At 42.3% G+C, this 21643-nt stretch overlaps 1 protein-coding gene across 1 annotated transcript in view; it reads right to left on the bottom strand.

Moving 5' to 3' along the window:
* camk1da (calcium/calmodulin-dependent protein kinase 1Da) overlaps window positions 1-21643 on the bottom strand; it is a 72114-nt gene that overhangs the window by 30637 nt on the left and 19834 nt on the right. Inside the window, exons 2-3 of the mRNA XM_086201047.1 lie at window positions 7098-7229; window positions 3897-3971 (exon numbers count right to left, since the gene is read on the bottom strand). Coding sequence (XP_086057173.1) covers window positions 3897-3971; window positions 7098-7229 — 207 coding nt within the window. The remainder of the gene's footprint in view (window positions 1-3896; window positions 3972-7097; window positions 7230-21643) is intronic.

Genomic DNA, 21643 nt, shown 5'->3' with positions numbered 1-21643 from the left:
AAAATTATTGTTTGCTTGTCAGTGAAGGCTGACAACATTCAGTCAGTTTGGTCAGTTCACTGTTCATCACATGCTTGGAAACAAAAGCAGGCAGACACAATTACAATAGCTTGGTTTCAATATATGAAATTATCCCGCCAACATATCATAAGTAATATACTTCTATGACTTCCTCCCCAAACATAGACCAGGAAGCACAGATAACCAGGTTATTTGTGACAACAGGAAACTCAATTAACCTGTTAAACAGCTTAACCAGGAGGAGCTTTTACTGTAGTCTGGCCTACATAGGGATTTAGAACTAGGATTAGGAATATCTTTTTCAGTAGCAGAACGAGTTGGAGGAAAGTCAGGTCAGCGAAAGGTGGAATGGGTTTCTCAGTTTAAAAAACAGTACCTCTAACAGTCTTCAGAAAACTTTCAATATGTAGTTGTACTGTTTCACTCTATTTTAGCCTCTATTGCAAATAGTACTGGCTGGCATCACATTACCATTCAATTACTTCTTGTGACAGCTCTAGACAGAGCTACGAAACTCTGCCTCTTATAAAAATACCATCGGTTGAGGTCAAATCCCATTAGACCCTTGAGCAGACAGGAAAATTATATTCTAATGCCAGAACCTAAATGTAACATTTACTGAATTCACATTGCAGCATTAATGCCTGCAGACGGGAAGGAAAATGTCACCGTATACCACTGCCTGCTTCTGAGCATAAATACCATTACATACTGTGGGTCAGCTATCATTACATGAGCGCACAGTTGAGGGAACAAAATATCAGACCATAATGCGGCGAGCTGTTTCAGCTAAAGTAGATCCCTTTCGAATCCTCTGCAACAAATGCCTGCAACCGTCTGCACAAGTGTTGCTTTGTTTGTTTGTTTTTTACTTTATTCTAAGATCTGTTGCCTTTGACAAGCCTTGAGTTTATGATGCAGTATTCTAGCAAATAAAGGATGGAAGGAACACTCACCAGAGAAAACCTCTAAAGAGCCGAGCGAATACTAACATAAACACTGACTCGGGGCAAGTATTTACCCTGGTTAGTACATTTCTGTAGGTGCTGGTGCACATTTGTTCCCTTAAAAGTGCAATATTAAGCTTCAAGATGTTAGACCTGCACGTTTTCACTTCGGGAAATGGACAAACAATCGTACCCTTTTACATGGTACATGCTGCCGTTTTTAAGTTTGTGTGTTGTAGAGCAAACAGCACAAACTACGTGAGATGTTTTTTCCTTTTAATTTGAGTCTCCTGCAGCTGATCATCAGCCCATGCCCTCCAACCCACAACTGAATGGATTTGAATTCATGGTAATATCGGTCTGAGGTCTCTGCGGCACGGTGGTGCAGTGGTCAGCACTGTGGCCTCACAGTAAGAAGGTTCCAGGTTCGAGCCCTGGCTCGAGCACGGGATCTTTCTGTGTGGAGTCTCCATGTTCTCCCTGTTCCTGTGTGGGATCTCTCTGGTACTCCAGCTTCCTCCCACAGTCCAAAGACATGCAAATGAGGACTAGGCTGATTGATACTCTAATTGACTGTAGGTGTGACTGTAAGTGTGAATGGTTGTCTGTCTCTATGACCTGGCCTCACGATGGACTGGTGCCCTATCCAGGCCGAACCCCGCCTCTCACCCGAAAGCCACTTGGATAGGCTCCAGGCCACGACCCTTAACAGGATAAGCTGAGGAAAATGGATGGATGGATGGATGGATGGATGGTTCCATGATCTCATTCGGCCGTGAACAGTTCAGTTGTGGGTGCTAATGCAAGTTGATCATGCTGACTTTTCTGGAAGTTGGACTGAGGTGACCTGTTGGTGTATGCAGGGGCAGGTCAGTTTCGGATATCAAGCCTCACCCTGACACATGAAGGGAAAGAAAGTGAAGTGAAAGAAATGTCAAAATGTAAAGGGTTTTTTTTTTAATATGGCTGGCCTACAACCAAGCAAAACTGAAACTCAAAATACTACTGAGGCCATGTGACTGGGGTAAAATTTTGTATATTTTTTTAAATATACAAATCCAAAAGCAGAACAGAAAAGGGAATTTCAAAATGAAGAAAATGTGTTTTAATCACCATTTAAATTTGAGATTTTGTTATTACATCACAGAAACTATAGAATCACCGTAGGCTAAGCTAAATATCTCCTGCACATAAACTAAGTGGTTTGATCGTCATGCTTTGAGAGTTGGCATCGAACTCTAAGAACTTGAACATTAGGAATATCTGTTGACATCTGTTGAAATTGAGCCACTGTTGTGTAATCAGCGGCCATCACTTCCACCTGAACTCGACTGAAATGTTTCCAGAACGACTGCCAAACTTGCAGACTAACTTTTCCGCTTATGTAAGCAGCAATAACCTTGCAGAGGAGGTCAGTAGGGCACCTACGGGTGAACCGCAGGCAATCGCCGCTTCCCTCTACCGCTGACCATCAAAGGCGAGATGTTTCTGACAGAAGAGAAGCCTTGTGGGTGTTAGTGTGTGGGAGTACGGGTCGGCTTTTTGTGTGTTTGTTGCTGTTGTCATCTCTGTGGAGCTGTCATTGAAAGGTGTGTGTGTGTGTGTGTGTGTGTGTGTGTGTGTGTGTGTGTGTGTGTGTGTGTGTGTGTGTGTGTGTGGTGATGGGTGGGTGGGCAGTGGAATAAGACTGAAAGTGTGAGAAAGAGAGTGATAGGATATTCTGATTGTTTAGCACATGGACAGTGTTTATGTGTGCAAATAAGTCGTGTTATTTAAATGAGAGGAGAAAGGAGAAAGACCTGATCGGATCAATATTCTTCCTTATTATTCCCTATTCTTAAATTATAGATTATTTTGATGGAATATTACAAAAACTGTGTTCAACATAGAAAAGAACATACAAAAAATAAAAATCTGTCAACAGTAATATTTCATCTGAAAAAGAAAACAATCTCAATTTAATCTGTCCTTGAAAAATATGCTGACTTTTGCGACCGTCAAACAAATGGTCTGAATCGAAGCAGCAGAGACCAACATGTCATAGAGATAAATCCAACGATATCACAGTTACATCATCTGAGTTATATTCAGTTGACTAAAATGCATTTTGTTGTGTTACTTCAGAGATACAATGAAATGAAATGAATACAACTACATTGTCTCTGTTTGCTTGAATCTATCTTGTCTGCAACTTATTTTCCATAAGTTATGTTTTAATGCCCTTAAAAGCAAAAGAGACGCATCTGTAAGAGAAAACGGGCTTAGGATGCCTAAATAAATAGGTGTGTGGACGGATAAATAAAATTAAATAAATAGATAAATAAAGTCTGTGCTCAGTGCTGTTTTTTTGTCAATTGGACGATGATGATTGTCTAAACAAATCGTTTCATTAGCCTCGTCGGTCCATTGCTATTTATGAAATCTTGAGTTTCAAAAGCTTTAAGGTACAAAACACAACTATTTCAAAAGGCTGCACCACTCTTCACCTTTACTAAAACTGGATTGCAATTTAACCTCTGAAAGATGTTGGGATGATTTAAAATTTGAGTTGGAAATAAAAGATGTGGAACAAGATATTCTGTTTGACGTGTAAAACAAAATATCAGACTCTGATGATGTTGGAATAATGTTCACATTGTGTTGATGCAAAATTTTAAGACATTTAGCAGCAGTAAAAGACAGGGTCTGATATTTTCTTTTGCCTTCGACAGCCAAATATCTGGTAGATAAATCTACCCACCAGACCTTTTTGTTACCACTCAAAAAAACAACCGCTACAAAAGTAGATACAGTTTTATGTGCTGCATATCTTACATACATAATACAGTGGTAGTAAAAAACAACAACAACAAAAACTGTTACCAGCTCACCTAAAAAAATGAGTTTACCCTTGTCAACAAGCAGAAATCAAACAGAAATTTGACTTACAGCTGCATAATCAGGTAGAGGTGATCTGGACTTTCATAGATGTCCTCCAGCGCCACAATGTTTTCATGCTTGATCCTGCAAAGCAAAAGCAAATCGAGAAGTTAGCTTTTTAATTCAAAGCTGCAACATGTCCTTCATCACATTCTGTTATGCATGAACACAATACATCTCTTAGTAAAGGAAGAAATGGTTCCCATTACATTTCTGCTGCATTAATAGGCATCAGCGATAATCTCGAGTCCTACTCTGACACTCTGTGACCCAGGGTGGCCTCATAATCCAGACTCCAGAAATGTAAAACATTATTTCTGCTGCTGTTAATTTCTGCCATCACAAATCCTCTAACGTTTTTAACCTTTTCTCTAAACCCATTTTCATCTCCTCGTCTTCAATTCTGTCGTTGCTCCCCCTATTTCTCCATGGTTACAGTGCTGCGATTAGGGTGTTTCCATGCTTCTATGTACCCGTGTTTGTGTGGTGTGCGTGTGTGTGTGTGTGTGTGTGCGTGCGCACACATGTGTAGGTGTACATTTGTTATCCTAATATACCTTGTAGAAACATGATTGATTTTGTGTGTGGGTTAATCATCTTTTGCATTGTGAACAGAGGTAATTCCCCATGGCCTATCCTTCTCACACACACACACACACACACACACACACACACACACACACACACACACACACACACACACACACACACACACACAAACACACACCACAAACAGGAGGTGCGCAGGTGAGTATCTAACACTCATTATGAGCGTATGATCTCTGTGATGGCAGGCAGGCAGGCAGTGGCTGTGACTCATACACACAGACCCACAAACACACAGACAGTAACACAAAGGCACACAGGTTGAGAAGATAATGTGTGTGTACTTAAGTGCTGCCTGGGATAATGAATGGCTGGCTGCGAACAGCCTGAGTTTAAAGGCAAAGGAAAGCCGGGGTGCATTGAGAAAAAGACCAGCATACGGTACAGGGCTCAAGCTACAGCTCTTATTCATGAACGGGCCCACTATTCTTTTATGACTAACCTTGTGCAAACTGAGTGTATTCATTATTAAGAATTTTGTCAATACATGCTTATCATCATTGGAACCATTTTAGACATGAAATTTACGCATTGCAAAATTTAGAAAATTTGAAAGAAAATGTGCCCGCCATCAGCTGAGAGAGCAAGGGTGAGGAAGGGGGTCGTTCAGAGACTTCGGATTTTGTTTTCAGCGCGAGAAGAGTTTAGAGTTACCCTCCGCTTTTTGTATAAAAGAACAGACAGTTCCATCTCAGAGGCAAAATGTAACGTGTGTGTGTAGGTTTAAATGCAACGAGCGTTAGCGTTAGTTCTGTCAGGCCGTGGTAGTCAAGCGCTATTGGCTTCCCGTCCATCAATCAAACTGATCAATCAGCTGATCACAGCTGCTCAGCATCAGCTGATCAAATCCCTTGCTTCTGATTGGCCCCTCTCAACTTAAATATCACCCGGCCTCAACTCCCGCTCTGCTAGCTTCTGGCTGCTGCTCTGCCTGCGTCATCGCTGCTATCTGCTGCTACCTACTGCTATCTGCTGCTATCTACTGCTATCTGCTGCTACCTACTGCTATCTGCTGCTGCTGCTATCTGCTGCTGCTATCTACTGCAGCCTGCTGCTGCTGCTATCTGCTGCTGCTGCTATCTGCTGCTGCTGCTGCTATTTGCTGTACAGTTGCTCCTGCTCGCAACTTGCTACCCTCCACCTCCCCAGCTCCACCTTGTCGTGTATACATGGCATAGTTCGTTCCATGTCATGTTGCTGCTCTGTTATCAGGGTATGTTTGCTCTTCCAGTCTTAAACTGGGAGAACCTTCCCTCACACTGCTGGTCCCCTGTTTCATGGTGCTCTTGAAAAATTTCGCAGGGGACTCCTCTGAACAGAGCCATACCGCCAATTTGTACAATAATAAACAAATCAAGCTCATTATCATCTCTTGTGTTCTTGATATGAATGGACCTGACAGAAATGAATAAAAATGGAAAAATTCTCAAGCTGAGATCACATCATGCTTGTCTTCCCATCTGTCCAGATATGCACGTTTTCACTGTGGTTTCTCCCATCATGATGAAAAGTCCCTTGACTCTGTGCTCTTCAACTTCTTGGTAAAATACTGCAGCAGGACCGAAGGAACACCATTCCAATTTCAGCACCATTTGACGCTTCCACATATCAAAATAATTATATTGTCAAGGTATGTTAGTCTATCTTTGAAGAAAAAAATACAATTTCAGTCAAACTTGAGTATTTACATGTATTTTTAAAGTCCATTTTTAGTTAGAGCACTGCAATAATTCCAACAAGGGACTGCAAAAACAGTTCATTCTAATTACATGTCAAGCTAGAGGTCTTTTACCCTCCAGAATCCTTTATTAGTTCAACAGTGAATCCGCACGTCTTTCACATGAGACGTACAAGGACGGAGGTTGAAGAATTGAAAGAAAGAAACGGAGGAGGCTGCTGGAGGGAGAACGGCAAGCACTTTTGGGCTGTGGAGCAAAACGGGATGTAGTGCACGCGAAAGCTAGCAAACACACTAGAATATACTGCTGTGGATTATGCGTCTCAATCCAAGCAGATTTGGATATGAACATCCACCAGCTGAGAGTGCAGAGTCAACAGTCTGAGAGTTTCCTCCTAATCTATCAATATAAATTTATATCATGATACAGCACAGCTCTAATAAATCATGAAAATATTCTTTATGACTATTATTTTCAGCTCTGATCGTTGTGTCCTGGTTTCATCTCATTCTGTATTTCTAGTTTCATTTCAATCCCTTGATTTATCCTAAAAACCCATGCGTCCCCAGATTAATGCAACAGTCGTGATTTATGTGATGGCCGCTATTTTACTTTCCATTTATGTTCCTGAGGCAGTTTGTCATGGCTTCAAAATTTGAGATGAAGCAGACACAATGAAGTGCTTCCCACCACAAAGAGCTTTGATCACTTATTCACAGTCACTCCAAACTTTGACACCCAAACCACCACACAACTGACAATTCTAGTTTTGTTCAGCCGTTCTGTGTCGTGATGTGTGTGTATGTGTGGTTGGTGGGCTGTGGATCGTGACCTGGGGGAGGGGGTTTGTGATGCATGGAAAAGAGAGGAGATACATAGTTGCCTCGGTAACCAGGAATTAGGAGGCTTATGCTGCAGCACTCACTTCCTCAGCACGGCGATCTCATTCTCAATGCTGCTTTCTTTCCCCTTCAGAGCCTTTTTTGGGATGCATTTCACTGCAAACATGCGTCCGGTCAGCTTCTCCTGGGCCAGCACCACCTCCGAAAATGCTCCTCTGCAAAACAATAAACACAAATCATACGGTAACATGCAGCTTTGGAAGTGGACACTGTGACCCTCTACTCTCTGGTTTTCACATGAAGAAAAATAATTTCATCTACAGCCTCAACTCTATCAATTTAAGTTCAACTGTATAGATTATTTGATAATAGAAGAGGGGGAGCAAGTTGTCATGGTTATGACTCTCGCCAGAGAACCAAAGTGAGTTGAACATTGTGAATAGACGATGCTGAGAAATCGACTTTAATTTGTGAATCACCGGCAGCATTTTTCAACCGACCCGAAGCTGAAATAATCATGACTCTAATATGAGGAAAAGTAATTGGGAGATTTAAATTCAGCCATGTCTTTAAGTGTGTGTGGCGTGTGTGTGTGTGTGTGTGTGTGTGTGTGTGACAGAGTGAGTGAAAGAGAGAGAGAGAGAGAGAAAGAGAAAGAGAGAGAGGAAGGGTGATGAATGAAGATGAGCCTATTTTGAGTTAATCTGTTGACGCCGCTGTGTTGAGCTGCCTTCAGCCTCACCAATGTCACATTAAAGTAAACATCAATTCTGAAATCTTCACCCTCTTTTCTTCTCTCCCTCCTTTCACAGTCACATTGGGACAGTTGAGTTTTGAAGCTGTGGATTTAGTGTGTTTCTCGTGTTTTGTGTATTTCAGTGTCACAGATCAGGAGTTAACTTCAACTCAAGGCAGCTCACTTGAATCATTACTCTTTCAGCTGTGCCGTGCATCTCCAATTTGTGTTTCTTTTCCCTATTGTTTTGTGTGATTGATGTGTCTGTCTTTGAAGTGCTTGCTGCAGGCTTGCCTGCTGTTGGCTGGATGCGTGGGCGTGTCTGCAGAAGTTGCAGCTGGCTACCTGCAAAAACATCTGGCTTTTAAATGGATTTGTTTGAGATGTTCGAGGCCCGCACAGATTTGATCACCGACTTGCTAAGCGCACTGCGCGATGGTCAAGGTGATGTCTGACATGCTTCGAAAATCTCCCTGTGTGGGTGGCAGAAGTCTCACGGGAGCGAGTGTTCACTCATTTGAAGGCCAGGAGCTGCAGGTGCTCTCCACTCACTGCAGAACCTGGGAAACGAGTTGCTCTGGTCTGAGTGAACATCCAATGGCTCGGAAACGCTGTCACCACCCACAAAGGAGGTTTGTGACTTTTATCTGTTCACCAGTGTTCCAAATAAACTAAAAATAACAAAATTCTATGATTGACACATTCCTTATAATGACACAGCTCTAATAATAAGTCTGCAACTGATTTATATTGATATAATCAGAAACTATGAATAAAATGAGAAAATTATTTAAAGAAACCCTGTGTCCAGTTAAGATAATAATAATAATAATAATAATAATAATGACTATAATTTGTAACAACTGTTGTGTTCCTTGATTTCTTTAGGCTGAGTCCTTTCTATAGTTCTTTTGTTAGTTGTTGTTGGCTTGTATTCACCCTACTCCTTCCTCCCACAGTTCAAAGACATGCAATTGGGGACGAGGCTGATTGATACTCTAAATTGACCGTAGGTGTGACCGTGAGTGTGAATCGTTGTCTGTCAGTATGTCTTGGCCCTGTGATGGACTGGTGACCTGTCCTGGGTGAACCCCGCCTCTCGCCCGAAGGCAGCTGGGGTAGGCTCAAACCCCTCCCCCCGTGACTCTTGACAGGATAAGTGGAAGAGAATGGATGGATGGATTCAGAATGTGTAAGTCGTTGCTCTATTATGTAGAAATACTGCATTGCAGTCGTATGTGTGCCTCTCACAACAACCTTGACCTTTGACCACCAAAAATCTATTTAGGTCATCCTCCATTCCTCGTAAACTTTTTGCCCACATTTCAAGAAAAAAACATCCAGACACTTCCAAGACATCACAATCATGAGAGCAAGACAGATTTTTTCTTTGATAAAGTGCACACAGATATGATGGATACGTTGAACTGTCTTTGTATCCATTTGGTTCTCCTGCAGGCTTTATCCATCCCCACACTTGCACCGCCTCGGTCTTCATTAGTCCACCCCTGTTCATATAAGCTGTGCTCAAATCATGCAAGCATCTCTGAAGACTGAATTTAAAGGCTGAATACATCATAGCCAGCACAGCAGGGCTGTCCCATTTCAAAGTCTACTCTTCTTTCGCTGTTTTGATCCTTCTGGACTCCTTTCTGGCCGAGCCGACCACTTTTCTAACCTTCATTACTCCAATGATGCATGCTCTTCGTCTCAACCTATAGCATCACCTCAGTCTTAGCACAAAGGAGCTGTGATGCTTAACAAGCAGAGAGAAATACTAATGGGATCTGCAAATTTATTGAGACAGATATGCCGCCCACAAGCATCATTGAAGTTATTGAGATCTGACGAATTTGATTGAACCAGCATTCCATCATGATGCTGATAAAGCTGCGCTAACCATAGACTGCTGGAATCAAGGAAATTTCAGTACCTAGTTTGTGAATGTGTTTGCTGCCATCCGGAGGGTTAGGGTGAAGCATCTAACAAGCCTGCCTCCTGTTCTTCCTGCTATATGGCCGCCCCAACTCTTAAAAATATGATGTGCCTTCAAAGCAGCACACACAGAAAGTGACTTGCCACAACTGCCTTTCTTTTCCAATAGCGGCGTTTTTCTCACGCCTCTCAGCTACAATCTCCTTTTCATCCCACCTTTATCTCCTCTTCCCTCACTCATTCTCTCCCCTTGTGTCTCGTGCTTGACACATCTTTTAGAGTGACGAGTGATCACACTGATGGCTGCTCCTGGTAGTGACGGTGGACTGTCTTGCAACCAATCAGATCACTTAAGCTGACACACACACACGCACAAGCCAACAGCACCTGCTTGTACTGATAATGATTGTTGTGGATTTTCATGACGTCAAACACAGACAAAACAAGTGGGCGGCGCTGTTTGTATTGTATCCACACATACAGACACTCACACACTTTCATTAATTTGCTCATAACAGCAGGGAGCACATACACTCTTGAGCCCCTATGGATAGTTACTCCCATGATTTGGCAGCCATTTGGAGAGAATCGGATTCCCGTTCCTCGAACCAGTGACATGACGTAAAATGTTGCACAGGGCTGTAGTTGCTCCTGTACTTTGCATTTTGTTAGTAATGTCAAATAAAAAAACAAACAGCTAAAAAAGAGAGATAAGCTTCATATATACTACTGATTCCACAGTGAATTGCCACTTTGAAATGACCCTGGGTTTGAGGAGAAATGGAAACAAATCCAGTGTTTGCCAGGCATATCTTCATGCTTGGTCCTTTGCCCTACAATATGAAAGTTTTACTCTTTTCAACATTTGCAGCTGCAGAACAACCATAAAACAGTGAGCCAAAACTCTGTGAAAAACAAAGGCTGTTTATGGATGCCGCATGCTGTCAAGTGCATTTAGGAACAAAGCAGGGCTGCCAGAGAAGGAAGCTACACCATGGCCAGGCTCCTGTCAGACCATACACAGGGAGCCCGTCCACCTCACATGGAGGAGCCAATGGGCCAGGTCATAAATGCTGAGCTCCAGGAGGAAGCAAGGATCCTTGAGGGTGAGCAAAAGGGGAGGGAGGTCGAGCCACAGCACCACAGCCAGGCTCCTGTCAGACTGTGCACAGGTAGCCTGTCCACCTTACATGGAGGAGCCACGGTGCTGTGGCTCACCCAGTGAGCCAGTTTGATAGTGCTGAGCTGCAGAAGAAAGAAAGGATCCTTGAGGCTGAGCACGCCTCTAGCATGCCTCGACGACATCAAAGCCTGGATGGCTTTAAACTTTTTAAACTTCAATGACAAAAAAACAGAAGTGATGGTGTTTGGTCCCAATGGCTCTTGTGATCCCCTCCTGTTGATTTGGGACCCCTGGCATTGTATGTGAAGCCAACAATTTCTAACCTGGTTTTTAAGATGGACAGTAATTTTAAACTAGACCGACAGATAAGTGTAGTTACACTTATCTGTCGGTCTAGTTTAAAATTACTGTCCATCTTAAAAACCAGGTTAGAAATTGTTGGCTTCACATACAATGCCAGGGGTCCCAAATCAACAGGAGGGGATCACAAGAGCCATTGGGACCCAAACACCATCACTTCTGTTTTTTTGTCATTGAAGTTTAAAAAGTTTAAAGCCATCCAGGCTTTGATGTCGTCGAGGCATGCTAGAGGCGTGCTCAGCCTCAAGGATCCTTTCTTTCTTCTGCAGCTCAGCACTATCAAAACTGCTCACTGGGTGAGCCACAGCACCGTGGCTCTCCATGTAAGGTGGACAGGCTACCTGTGCACATTCTGACAGGAGCCTGGCTGTGGTGCTGTGGCTCGACCTCCTCCCCTTTTGCTCACCCTCAAGGATCCTTGCTTCTCCTGGAGCTCGCATTTATGACCCTGGCCCATTGGCTCCTCCATGTGAGGTGGACGGGCTCCCTGTGTCATGGTCTGACAGGAGCCTGGCCATGGTGTAGCTTCCTTCTCTGGCAGCCCTGCTTTGTTCCTAAATGCACTTGAAGCATGAGAGCATTTGTTTTATTGCTTTTATTGTTTTTTATTTACTATTTATTGATGTACTTATGTTTTTATGTTATTATGTACAGCACTTTGTGTCAGCTGTGGTTGTATTTAAAGTGCTCTATAAATAAAGTTGAGTTGAGAAGGTGAGGGAGGTCGAGCCACAGAAGGAAGCGACATCATGGCCAGACTCCTATTTGAACAGGCATGGCCTGTCCACCTCACGTGGTGCTGTGGCTTGCCCAATGTGGCTAGGTCAAATATAGCTCCAAACATCCCGTAAATCCAGAGACATTCAGCAAAGCGGACTACCAATTGGCCTCCTGTGCTTGCTCATGAGTCATCCATGGTCTGTCAACGTATCAATAGTTGACTTACTTTCTGCAAGTCGGTGCTCTTGTTAAGCACATTGGAGCAGCAGCTTTGCAGCTGCTACAGCATAGCCTGTCTGTCTCTAAAGTGGTGGCAGGTGAGGGAGTACATGTCCTTAAGCTGAAACTCTCAGAGATGCTCAAAGACAATTTGTCTGCATTACTGATGGTGTTTTGGGCACTGGCGAACAGTGCATAATATCTAATCCACTTTCTCCCCTGTTTTGACAATGAAAAGTTTAGCCGATTAAGGCATCTGCACGTTTGGCTTCATGGCTACTGCAGTGCCAGAGGTATTCCTCATGTAGATAACTTCAACACCTTCATAAAAAGACCAGATCCCCTCAAACAGAACTGTTTCCATTTAAATCTTGAAGGATCCGACCTCCTGTCTAAAAACACTGACCTTGCTATAGAACTCTGCAATGGATTCCTTACATGAAAGTATGACAGACTACACTCTAAGCCTGCCTTGGGCACCCCAAAGGACACAGGAGTTGTCCTCTAAAAGAAGAAGAAAATGATGCCCATTGTTAAGGGTTTGTGGCAGAGCAGGAGGCAGGATATGTAGAACTGAAGCATTCAATAACCAAAATAAATACACCAAACTTTGGTGAACATAAGGCATCGTTAAAAACAAGATGGTAAGAGAAAGAGGCAGGTTGACAAGAGGATTCAGCAAGACATGAGTCAGACAACCAAACTAAAATACAAACTCAAATAATGACAGCACAAGAAACAGGTGGGAAGGCAGGGAAGGAGCTGATTGGGTACAAGACATAGGAAACATCGCAATGACTGGCAAAGTCTAAAAAAACCACTAGACAGAAGTGAATGACTGACTAGACTAATCAAAACCAAACCACAGACAATGAAAAACTCTAAACCCAAACTACAAAGACGCTCAGGAAAATGATAAAGTTCTTGAGGGAGACTGACTTACAGAGGAACCATGGGCCGGAAAATATATTTCAATTGTATTATAAAACCCTAATAAGGACAAAAATGTTGCTTGGAAATCCAAACAGACATCGTCTGCCTAACCTGTGAGTAATGTCGCCTCTCTTTGTTTGTAAGCTACAAAAACATTAAAAGAAATTTAAAATAAACTGTCATGTCAACTGTTTTCTTTATTGTAGACTACACTTCATTACCACCAACTCCTTGCAGGGATGCTTCCTGGGATAGTTTCGATTAGTTGATAGTGACAAATGATACAGTATGGTGCATTCAACCATGAACACAGCGGTATGGATTAAAATGGATTACAACACACAAAAGATGCTCAGTATTATAAAGTACTTATTGTGCAAAGACTCACTGATGCTCCCAGCTGCATTATAACGCTCCTGAAAGGGATCTATTCACTCTGAACTAGACTAAAAACTCTGCAGCAGTCATATTTTGGGCAAAAGTTGGCACCGCCTTGATACAAATTTCAATTGTATGTGGTATGGAGGAGAATAGAGTTGCAGCAGTAACACATTGGAGCTTCCGCCTGTGTAAAATTAGCATTTCGTCCACTAGCAGCTTGGATGAGTCACTCGTCGAAAGCTACTGTTGCTGCTCCCATACAGCTAACTGTAGGTAATTTGTTAGTCTGTTGCCAAACAGGGACACTAAGCAACTCAGCCCCGCTAACAACCTCACCAATAACACTAGCATTAGCAAAGCCTGTTTCCCTGCACCAAGCTAGCCTCCAACCTAGCATCTACCAACTAACATTTGCTTCACTATGCTAACCATGGCTTTGTAAAGCACAGCATGACTTCATCATTATTCAGTGACACTCTTCTTAAGTAAGATGTTCGCTCTGCTTGTGTTATCTGATCGGTAGCTAAGTTTGTGTTAGCTAACAGGGGGAGGGGTTGTGTAAGCTGTACAAGCGTCCAGGGCACCTCCTATCTGGAAAGCAGCTAATACTGTGACAAAGGTATGAGGGCAAATCCTAGTGACATTTTCAAACTGCGATACACAATGAAACTGGAATTCTATAACCTCAATATTGTTTTTGCTTTCTTTTTCAAGCCTTGGTTCTGGGAATAGGAATTTTGATCTGAACAGATGTCAAGGGGCCTGCCTCCTGTATTTCAACCCTTGTATCCGTAGAGGCCGCTGCTTCTCAGCAAAACTTGAATATATTTCTTTCAAACAAACGTGTTCTCGTCCACACATAGGATCATAGTTGTTTTCATTGTAATCATTTGCATCTGGCGGTTATTGTGTAATTCATGGAACTTAACACCGCACCTTTACACACAAGTAGAAACTGATGTTTGGGGATGCGTTCTACATATATGGTGAAAAGAATGTAAACATACAGGATTATAACCATGAACAACATGCCGCAAAGCACTCATTTACTTTAACTGATCAGTACATTAAAAAAGAAAAGATGCATATCATTTGCAGACACAAAAGCACACCCCCTGTTCCCTTCAAGCATAGTATTATGTCAAGCAGAACTGTATTCAAACGAGGATAAAGGTCAGAAGAGAGAGGAGAGATAGGATGTGTGTGTTTTGAGCCCTACAAGTGTGAATACACAGGTCTGCTAACACACACATTCAGTACGATCACTACCACAACAGCAGGAACACAGCAAGATCCACTTGACATCAACCCTAAACTCATTTGCGTGCCACACACACACACACACACACACACACACACACACACACACACACACACACACACACACACACACACACACACACACACACACACACACATTCACAGAGAAGGACCTGCAGGGCAACATTGATTGGAGCTTGTATAACATCTGGAAGCTGAGCTCACACACAAGACCATGTGTGTGTGCGTGCGTGTGTGTGTTGACGAGCTGGCAGTCCCTGCTGCTGTTGCCCGCGGCAACAATGATTGCATTTCCTCCTGTATGAACCTGTGTAATTGTGTCAGTCGAGCTCCACTGCCTCTGCCGAGCAGGAACCGTATTGGCAGCAACTGTGCGTGTATGTGTGTGTTTCTCCATCAAGCACATATCCAACTGGGAAACAGTCTGTCTCATGCACACACATGCACATACATGCACACACATGCACACACACACACACACACACAAATACAGAGGGAGGGACTGGAATAGGCTGACAAGGTGACAGTGACACATTTAACATGGTGACTGACAGCAGCCATCAGTGTTTCTCAATGTCAGGCTGAAAATACTTTCATCTTCACAACGCCTTTAGTCATCAGAATCATCCAAATTACAACAGAAAAAAAGTAACACTCGTGTGTGTAAATAACTGATATTATCTCCCAACAGGAGGATTAACTGAGTTAAATAAATACCTTCAAGCAAATTGTCACCATCAATTAACCTGACACTTTATCAACATAAAATCTTAAAGTGGGGGAACAAAAACATCTTGATTAGTGGTTCTCCTAAAGTTTCTGTAGTTCTCTGTTGAATGATTGAGGACCCTTTTCTGGATTTCACTTTTTCCAGAGGCTGCTGGTTACCTCTTGGACAGCCTGGTGTCCAGTTTGTATATATTCATAGACTTTGTTGGACTCTTTACCTATCAAAAACAATAGCGGTTGTTTCTCTGGTGACCCCTATGACCCCTGCGCATGAGTCAATTCTTTGGTGTCCTGCTTTGTGATTATTGGCAAAAAGAAAACTAACAATACGAAAAATGGGTTGTCACATTTGAATACATTCAAACCCCCTCCAGTCAGGATCAGGAGATCTTTTTGCCTCATCAGTTTTGCGCTCTTCTCCGGATAGTGTTCCCTGATTGTCATTGAGAGTGGAAACCAATGGGTCGAGGCAGATGGCCACCCAGCTGAGCCTCAGTCTGCTTGACATTCAGCACATCTGTTGCAGATGCACTTGTCGATCAGGAATTGTCGGGTCTTAATAAACTCAAAGAATGTGTTGCTAGCCTTACTCTACTTGTCTAAAGTGTCATGAGATAACCTTTGAGGTGATTTGGCAGGAATAATAAAATCAAAAATAAATAAATAAATCAGACTTGACTTGACTTATGCGTGTGCTCATAACCTTGCAGTTTCACATCCTGTTACAGAGACTTACAGAACATTTACCTGTTATATTTAGGAACAAGGGGGAACAGTGGGATTCATCATTAAAGACCACCGGTGCACATCATTTTTGCATCAGAAAAGAAAAGCAAGAAATACTGTAGGCGTGCCATCTTGTTTCTTTTCTCACTTTTTTCACTGGAAAGCCTTGTTTCTAACGAGGATCCAATAAAAACAACTGTGCAGGTGAATATGATTTCCAAGGTAGCCGCTACGTTGTTATTTCACAAACCTGATTTGATGCCTGAAGGCAACTGGGTGTGAACAGCGCTGTTTATTAAAACGCAGTCAAGTAGCACTGATATAAAACATTGATTTAACGGATGAGAAAGAGAGATAAACGGTAAAAAAGGTTGTAAAGAAACAGCCTGCGCACACGCACACACAAACCCAAACAAACACATGCAGTGAGGAATGGTGTCAGCTGTGTAAGTCTCTTCCTGACCAATCAATAATTAGCAGTTTAATCAAAGCAGCTAAGCAGTAGTTGCCTCTGAGTGGACACAGACACAGACACAGACACAGACACAGACACAGACACACACACACACACACGCACACACACACACACACACACACACACACACACACACACACACACACACACACACAAAGAAGAGGGTCCAATAATGACAGGTCACAGATAAAGATAATTACACTTAGCCAGCTAACGTCACATACGAACACAAATGTTTTCATTAATACGATACAATCTGTGACTTGATAGCAATGGAAAGGTTCCTTGTGAGGCTTTTGTGGCTCATGTAAGCACACACACACACACACACACACACACACACACACACACACACATATGTATGTAGAGGAGGTGGAGGCACTCTGAGTGAGGCGAGAGAAGTTGGTGAAACAGCAGGGAGTGAGAGGAGAGAATTAGAGTGAAGTGATTGAAGTGCTTGTGTTTGGCAGGTGGGAGGAGAGAGATTCACAACGAAAGCTTGGTTCGGGTTTGGAAGCATTTTCCATCAGTGTCTCAGGTGTGTGGAGAATCTGGTGCACGACCTGAACAGCGTCAGTGCGGTTCACCAAGCCAGGAGGAAAAGGCAGAGGAAGACGTGATCACGTCATTTTGTCTCATTTATCGCACACAATTAAACTACTTTTCATGTCAGTGGTTTTAGCAAACTCTTACCCATAGTCCCTAGAAATAAGGGTTGATTCTTCCTTCCTGGGACTGACACTTGGGCTGCAGAGAGGTACAGTTAAACTTGCTACTGCATCATTGTCTGCAAAGTTCAGAGCACAACCTGTTTTGACAATTTTGTAGCATGTTTTCAAGTACTGGACAAGGTTGGCAATCTTCGCTTGTGGTAGATATATCAACTTATTCAAGAAAAAGAGCCTTTTTTTTTCAATTAAGCTCTGATGAAGGAAATCTTTAAATCAGGTGCCTTTATTAGCTGCTTTTGTTGTCAGCATCTTCCCAGATATTTCCCAACTTTGGCGACACGTAGATGAGAACAGCCTCACTAAAAAATAGAAAAGTCTTCCCTTTGCGTTTAAACAAAATTGTGTTCATCCAATCCGCTTTAACAACAGTGAATGCTGTAGTATGGATAACAGGACACTAGTTAGTGGTGTAACTTTGGAATGACACAGAGAAAACATTAGCACATCTACAGAGTGGAGAGTACAAACAAGAAGATGATATTCTGCTCGTGTGATTTATATGTCTTTCTTGGTTGTGGTAGTGCTGAGATAAATCTGTATTTTCCTAGATGACCATTAATAAACTCAGAACAGACAGCAACACAAACATCACTTGGTAATCCGCCATTATTGTTGTGGTCCTCGTGGGCGCTACAGATGGTTCTGAGAACAAATACAACTCACCCAACTGAAAGGTAGATGGCTCTGGATGGAAATTAGCTTCAGTATAGCACCAGATTGATAGAGAAAACACAGTGGTAGTGTGTAATTGGTAGGTTTAAATGACTACAACTGGTCCTTCATTTCCTTCATCCTTAATAGTCAAGATAAGGGGTGAGTACGGTCAAAACCTTTTTTTTTCAGAATGGAGGAGAAGCACAGGATGTGGATGGATTATTCAAAAATTAAGGTTTCCCTGCCTCATGTTAGCTTTGTTTTTTTTTTTTGTTTTTTTACAGGATATACTGAATGAACAAAAAAACTATGCTCTCTGAGTCTCTATTGTGATTTGATTTATGGTTTTGTCTGAGCTCAAGTGAGGGCAGGGCTCCTTCACACACAGTCCAAGCTTTTACTCTCCAGTTGATTTATTTATTTTTTTTGTAATTTTCTTTGGACGGAGGTTGTATTTTCACTTACTTCTGTCTGTCCATCCATCTGCCTGCAGGATTACAGATAACAAATGTCTCCATCATCACACAACAACAAAACGGAGTGGTTCTGGCCCATGAGGAAGTTTAACAGATGGGTTAGGATTCTATTCCAGCTGCAAGGGAGCAGAGGTGAAGTATTAACACTCCGGATTCCCTCCAAATGTAAAGAGCATTAACATTTGGAATAAAATTCAAGAAAGAGCAAAGACCTGTCATCTTTTTTTGTAAGTGTGTGCATACTGTATGGCTTTGTTGTGGGGTGCATAGACTTAAATAGCACTGTTGCCACGGCAGCAATTAAGTGCCAATTATAGTCTGTATTCTCACTGTGGCTCCAAAAGCAGGAGATGAAGATGACAGAGAAGGAGAGCTCTAAAAGAGAATGCCTGCACAGTCTTCCAACCAGCTGAGACAAAAATCACCCAAAGAGACCAATATTTGGTCCAAAAGCTCAAGGGAGTTTAATCTGACCCACTGTAAATAAAGGCGTGAAAAATGGGCTCAACTTCAACAGCAATACCCCAACAGATGGGACCATGCCTGCAGAGCTCTGTAGAATAAGATTAAACATAAACGGGGTATTACGAACTGGTGCACTCAGGACAGAATCATTGCACTGTGCTGATAAAAAAATCAACAATGATGAATCAATGCACTGGATGCTTTTTAGACATGAGGTTTTCACCTAAGAACCGATATACAGCTCGTTAAGCAGAAATCAAGAGATAAATCACTCCAGATAATCAGGGGGAATGAAAACATCTACAGTTAGGAGAAATCAGCTTGAATGAAACCCTGTCTATGCAATCTACAGTCAGACAAGTCTGAACAGCACTTTGATCCAGTTTGAGCTTCATTGTGGAATTGTGGCTCTTCAAAAGCCGTCTGTATAGCTTAATTTGTATGCTGCTGCCATTTTCAAAACTTCAGGGATAGGGCAACGTACCAGCCTACTGTGTGTCAATTTACACAGAGCTGATGGACCAGACAAGAAACCCCCATCTGAAAAGCATCGTGGAGCTGGACAATTTTCAAAATAAAACACCATGCGCAAACACCCAGTCACTAAAACAGACACGCTGCCAGAGGAAATCTTTACTGCACAGTGGGAGAACAGAGGTCACAGCCAATGCATAAGTGTAGCAGTCTCCTCCATATATTAACTACAACATTTTTAAAGCAAATAGTGCACACATTGGTTGGCTCACCTTTATCGTCTGGACTAAAGCCAAAATAATCCCAGACAAGGGCAGTCGCTTTTTTCTTCTTCTTTACGAGTCACCTGGCGCTGTCATATTTGTGCTTCGTTTATTCCCATCTCTGCTTTGAAATTTTTTTCCACTTGGTAGTGGGAGAGGAGTGGATGAGCAATCTCTCACATTCAATTTTTGGAAACATAATTTCGAAAGCACTGTTGCCAGGAGAAGACTTCAGGTGTGCCCAGTGCATTTGACCAGAATTCAGTGAAAAAAGGGAGAAACTGCAAAAAAAAAGAAAAAAAGAGGACGTCTCCTCTCTGTATCGTGCCATCACGTCACATGGACACACATGTACAGGCACACACGAATGTAGCAGCTGAGGTATGGATTCACCATGGCAACAACCCCGACTACTATTGGGATGTCAGGAGACTTCCCTTGTGTTTACATTTATCACCAAGGTAACAGCTGCAGAGGTGGTCATAATTCATGCTGCCAGATTTAGAAATTGGGTACTGACGATTAATAGAAGCAAGTTTTGAGGCATGAATGTGCTTCTTACTTGCCCCTATTCTGTTTTTACTGCATGACAATAAATGCCTTCAACATGTCAACTGGTATAACCGGTGTCATTCACATCTAAGGTTGGAGTCAACCAAAGGAAACCTTGGAGGAGGCGCTTTACCATTGGAAAAACAACAGAGAAGTCACGGCATAACCGGATGACATTGCTACTTTGTACTGAAAGTATGCAGCGAACATTTAAAAAAATTTTGGTGCTCGGTAGTGCAGACAAGATTCAGCTGGAGCCAAAAAGCATACTGACCTCATTACCAAGCCTTCTTGTAGCACATTTCCCCGTATGAAATAAACCCAGCGACTGCTAAACAAATGAGATTTTGTATGAACAAGACATAATGATTAATCAGTCAACCAGTCAGAAAAGAGTCCACAGCCCTATTAATATCCCCAGACAGTTAGTACAGTTAGTAGAACTGGACGGCCTTGCATATTTTACGCGGATCAACAAATATTTCAAATGTGCAGGTTCTTGCTTTCCTATTAGAAATGTTATAGCTAATGTGTTAGCTAGCAAACCATTTTGGATTACATGTAAAGAAAAGTTAGCATTCATGTGAGGTTGTGTTTCTCGGCAAGCGTCCAATATGAACCATCAGCTTTCTGGTAAAATTCTAACCCCCGATTGGTTTGGAGTTTTAGTTCAGCAGTGGGACTTTTTTAGTGGTGCCTTTGTTAAATTAACTGCCACAGAGCGAAATATATTTTGATAAAAGAGCAATCGAGTGATTCAGCAGTCCCCCGTAACCTTCAGGATTCCCTTAACCAAACACACACACACACACACACACACACACACACACACACACACACACACACACACACACACACACACAGGGAGGTACAAGACTGACTGGAGTGACAAAGACCTAACACTCAACCATGCTGAGAGACATGTAGAGGCAGGGGGGGGGGGGGGGGGGGTATTTCCTCTCTCCTCTGTTGTCAAAGGTCTGAAATAAAAGACATGGTCTGAGCTCTAACGCCAGGTGTGAAAGTAGTGATTTTAATGTCCAATTGTGATTCATTCTTGCATTGTCTAAGAAAAACTATGAGGCAAATCTCTGTTCAGCAATATCCTAAAGAGCAGTTATCTAAATTATCCTAATTGATGCAATTCTCAATTATACTAACTGACATCGAGGGCTCCTCTGACCATTTTCTGGCCCAGCTCTCTTGGGACACTTGTGATTCACTTTGATTCAGCATGGAATCATTCAACATTTATTATCATATATTATAGCTGGTCATGGAGGTGGAGCAGTGATGTGAACAACACACTAGTCATCATGAAGGAGGAATTAATTGATGAGTTTGTTAGCCTAAATAAACATCAAGAACAAAAAAATATTTTATATCCACTCATCCA

The sequence above is a fragment of the Aulostomus chinensis genome, chromosome 4, assembly GCF_037954235.1.
Source record: "Aulostomus chinensis isolate RoL2024-O1b breed Wild chromosome 4, RoL_Achi_v1.0, whole genome shotgun sequence".
Taxonomy (NCBI): Eukaryota; Metazoa; Chordata; class Actinopteri; order Syngnathiformes; family Aulostomidae; genus Aulostomus; species Aulostomus chinensis.
This window is presented reverse-complemented; position numbering and strand designations above follow the sequence as displayed.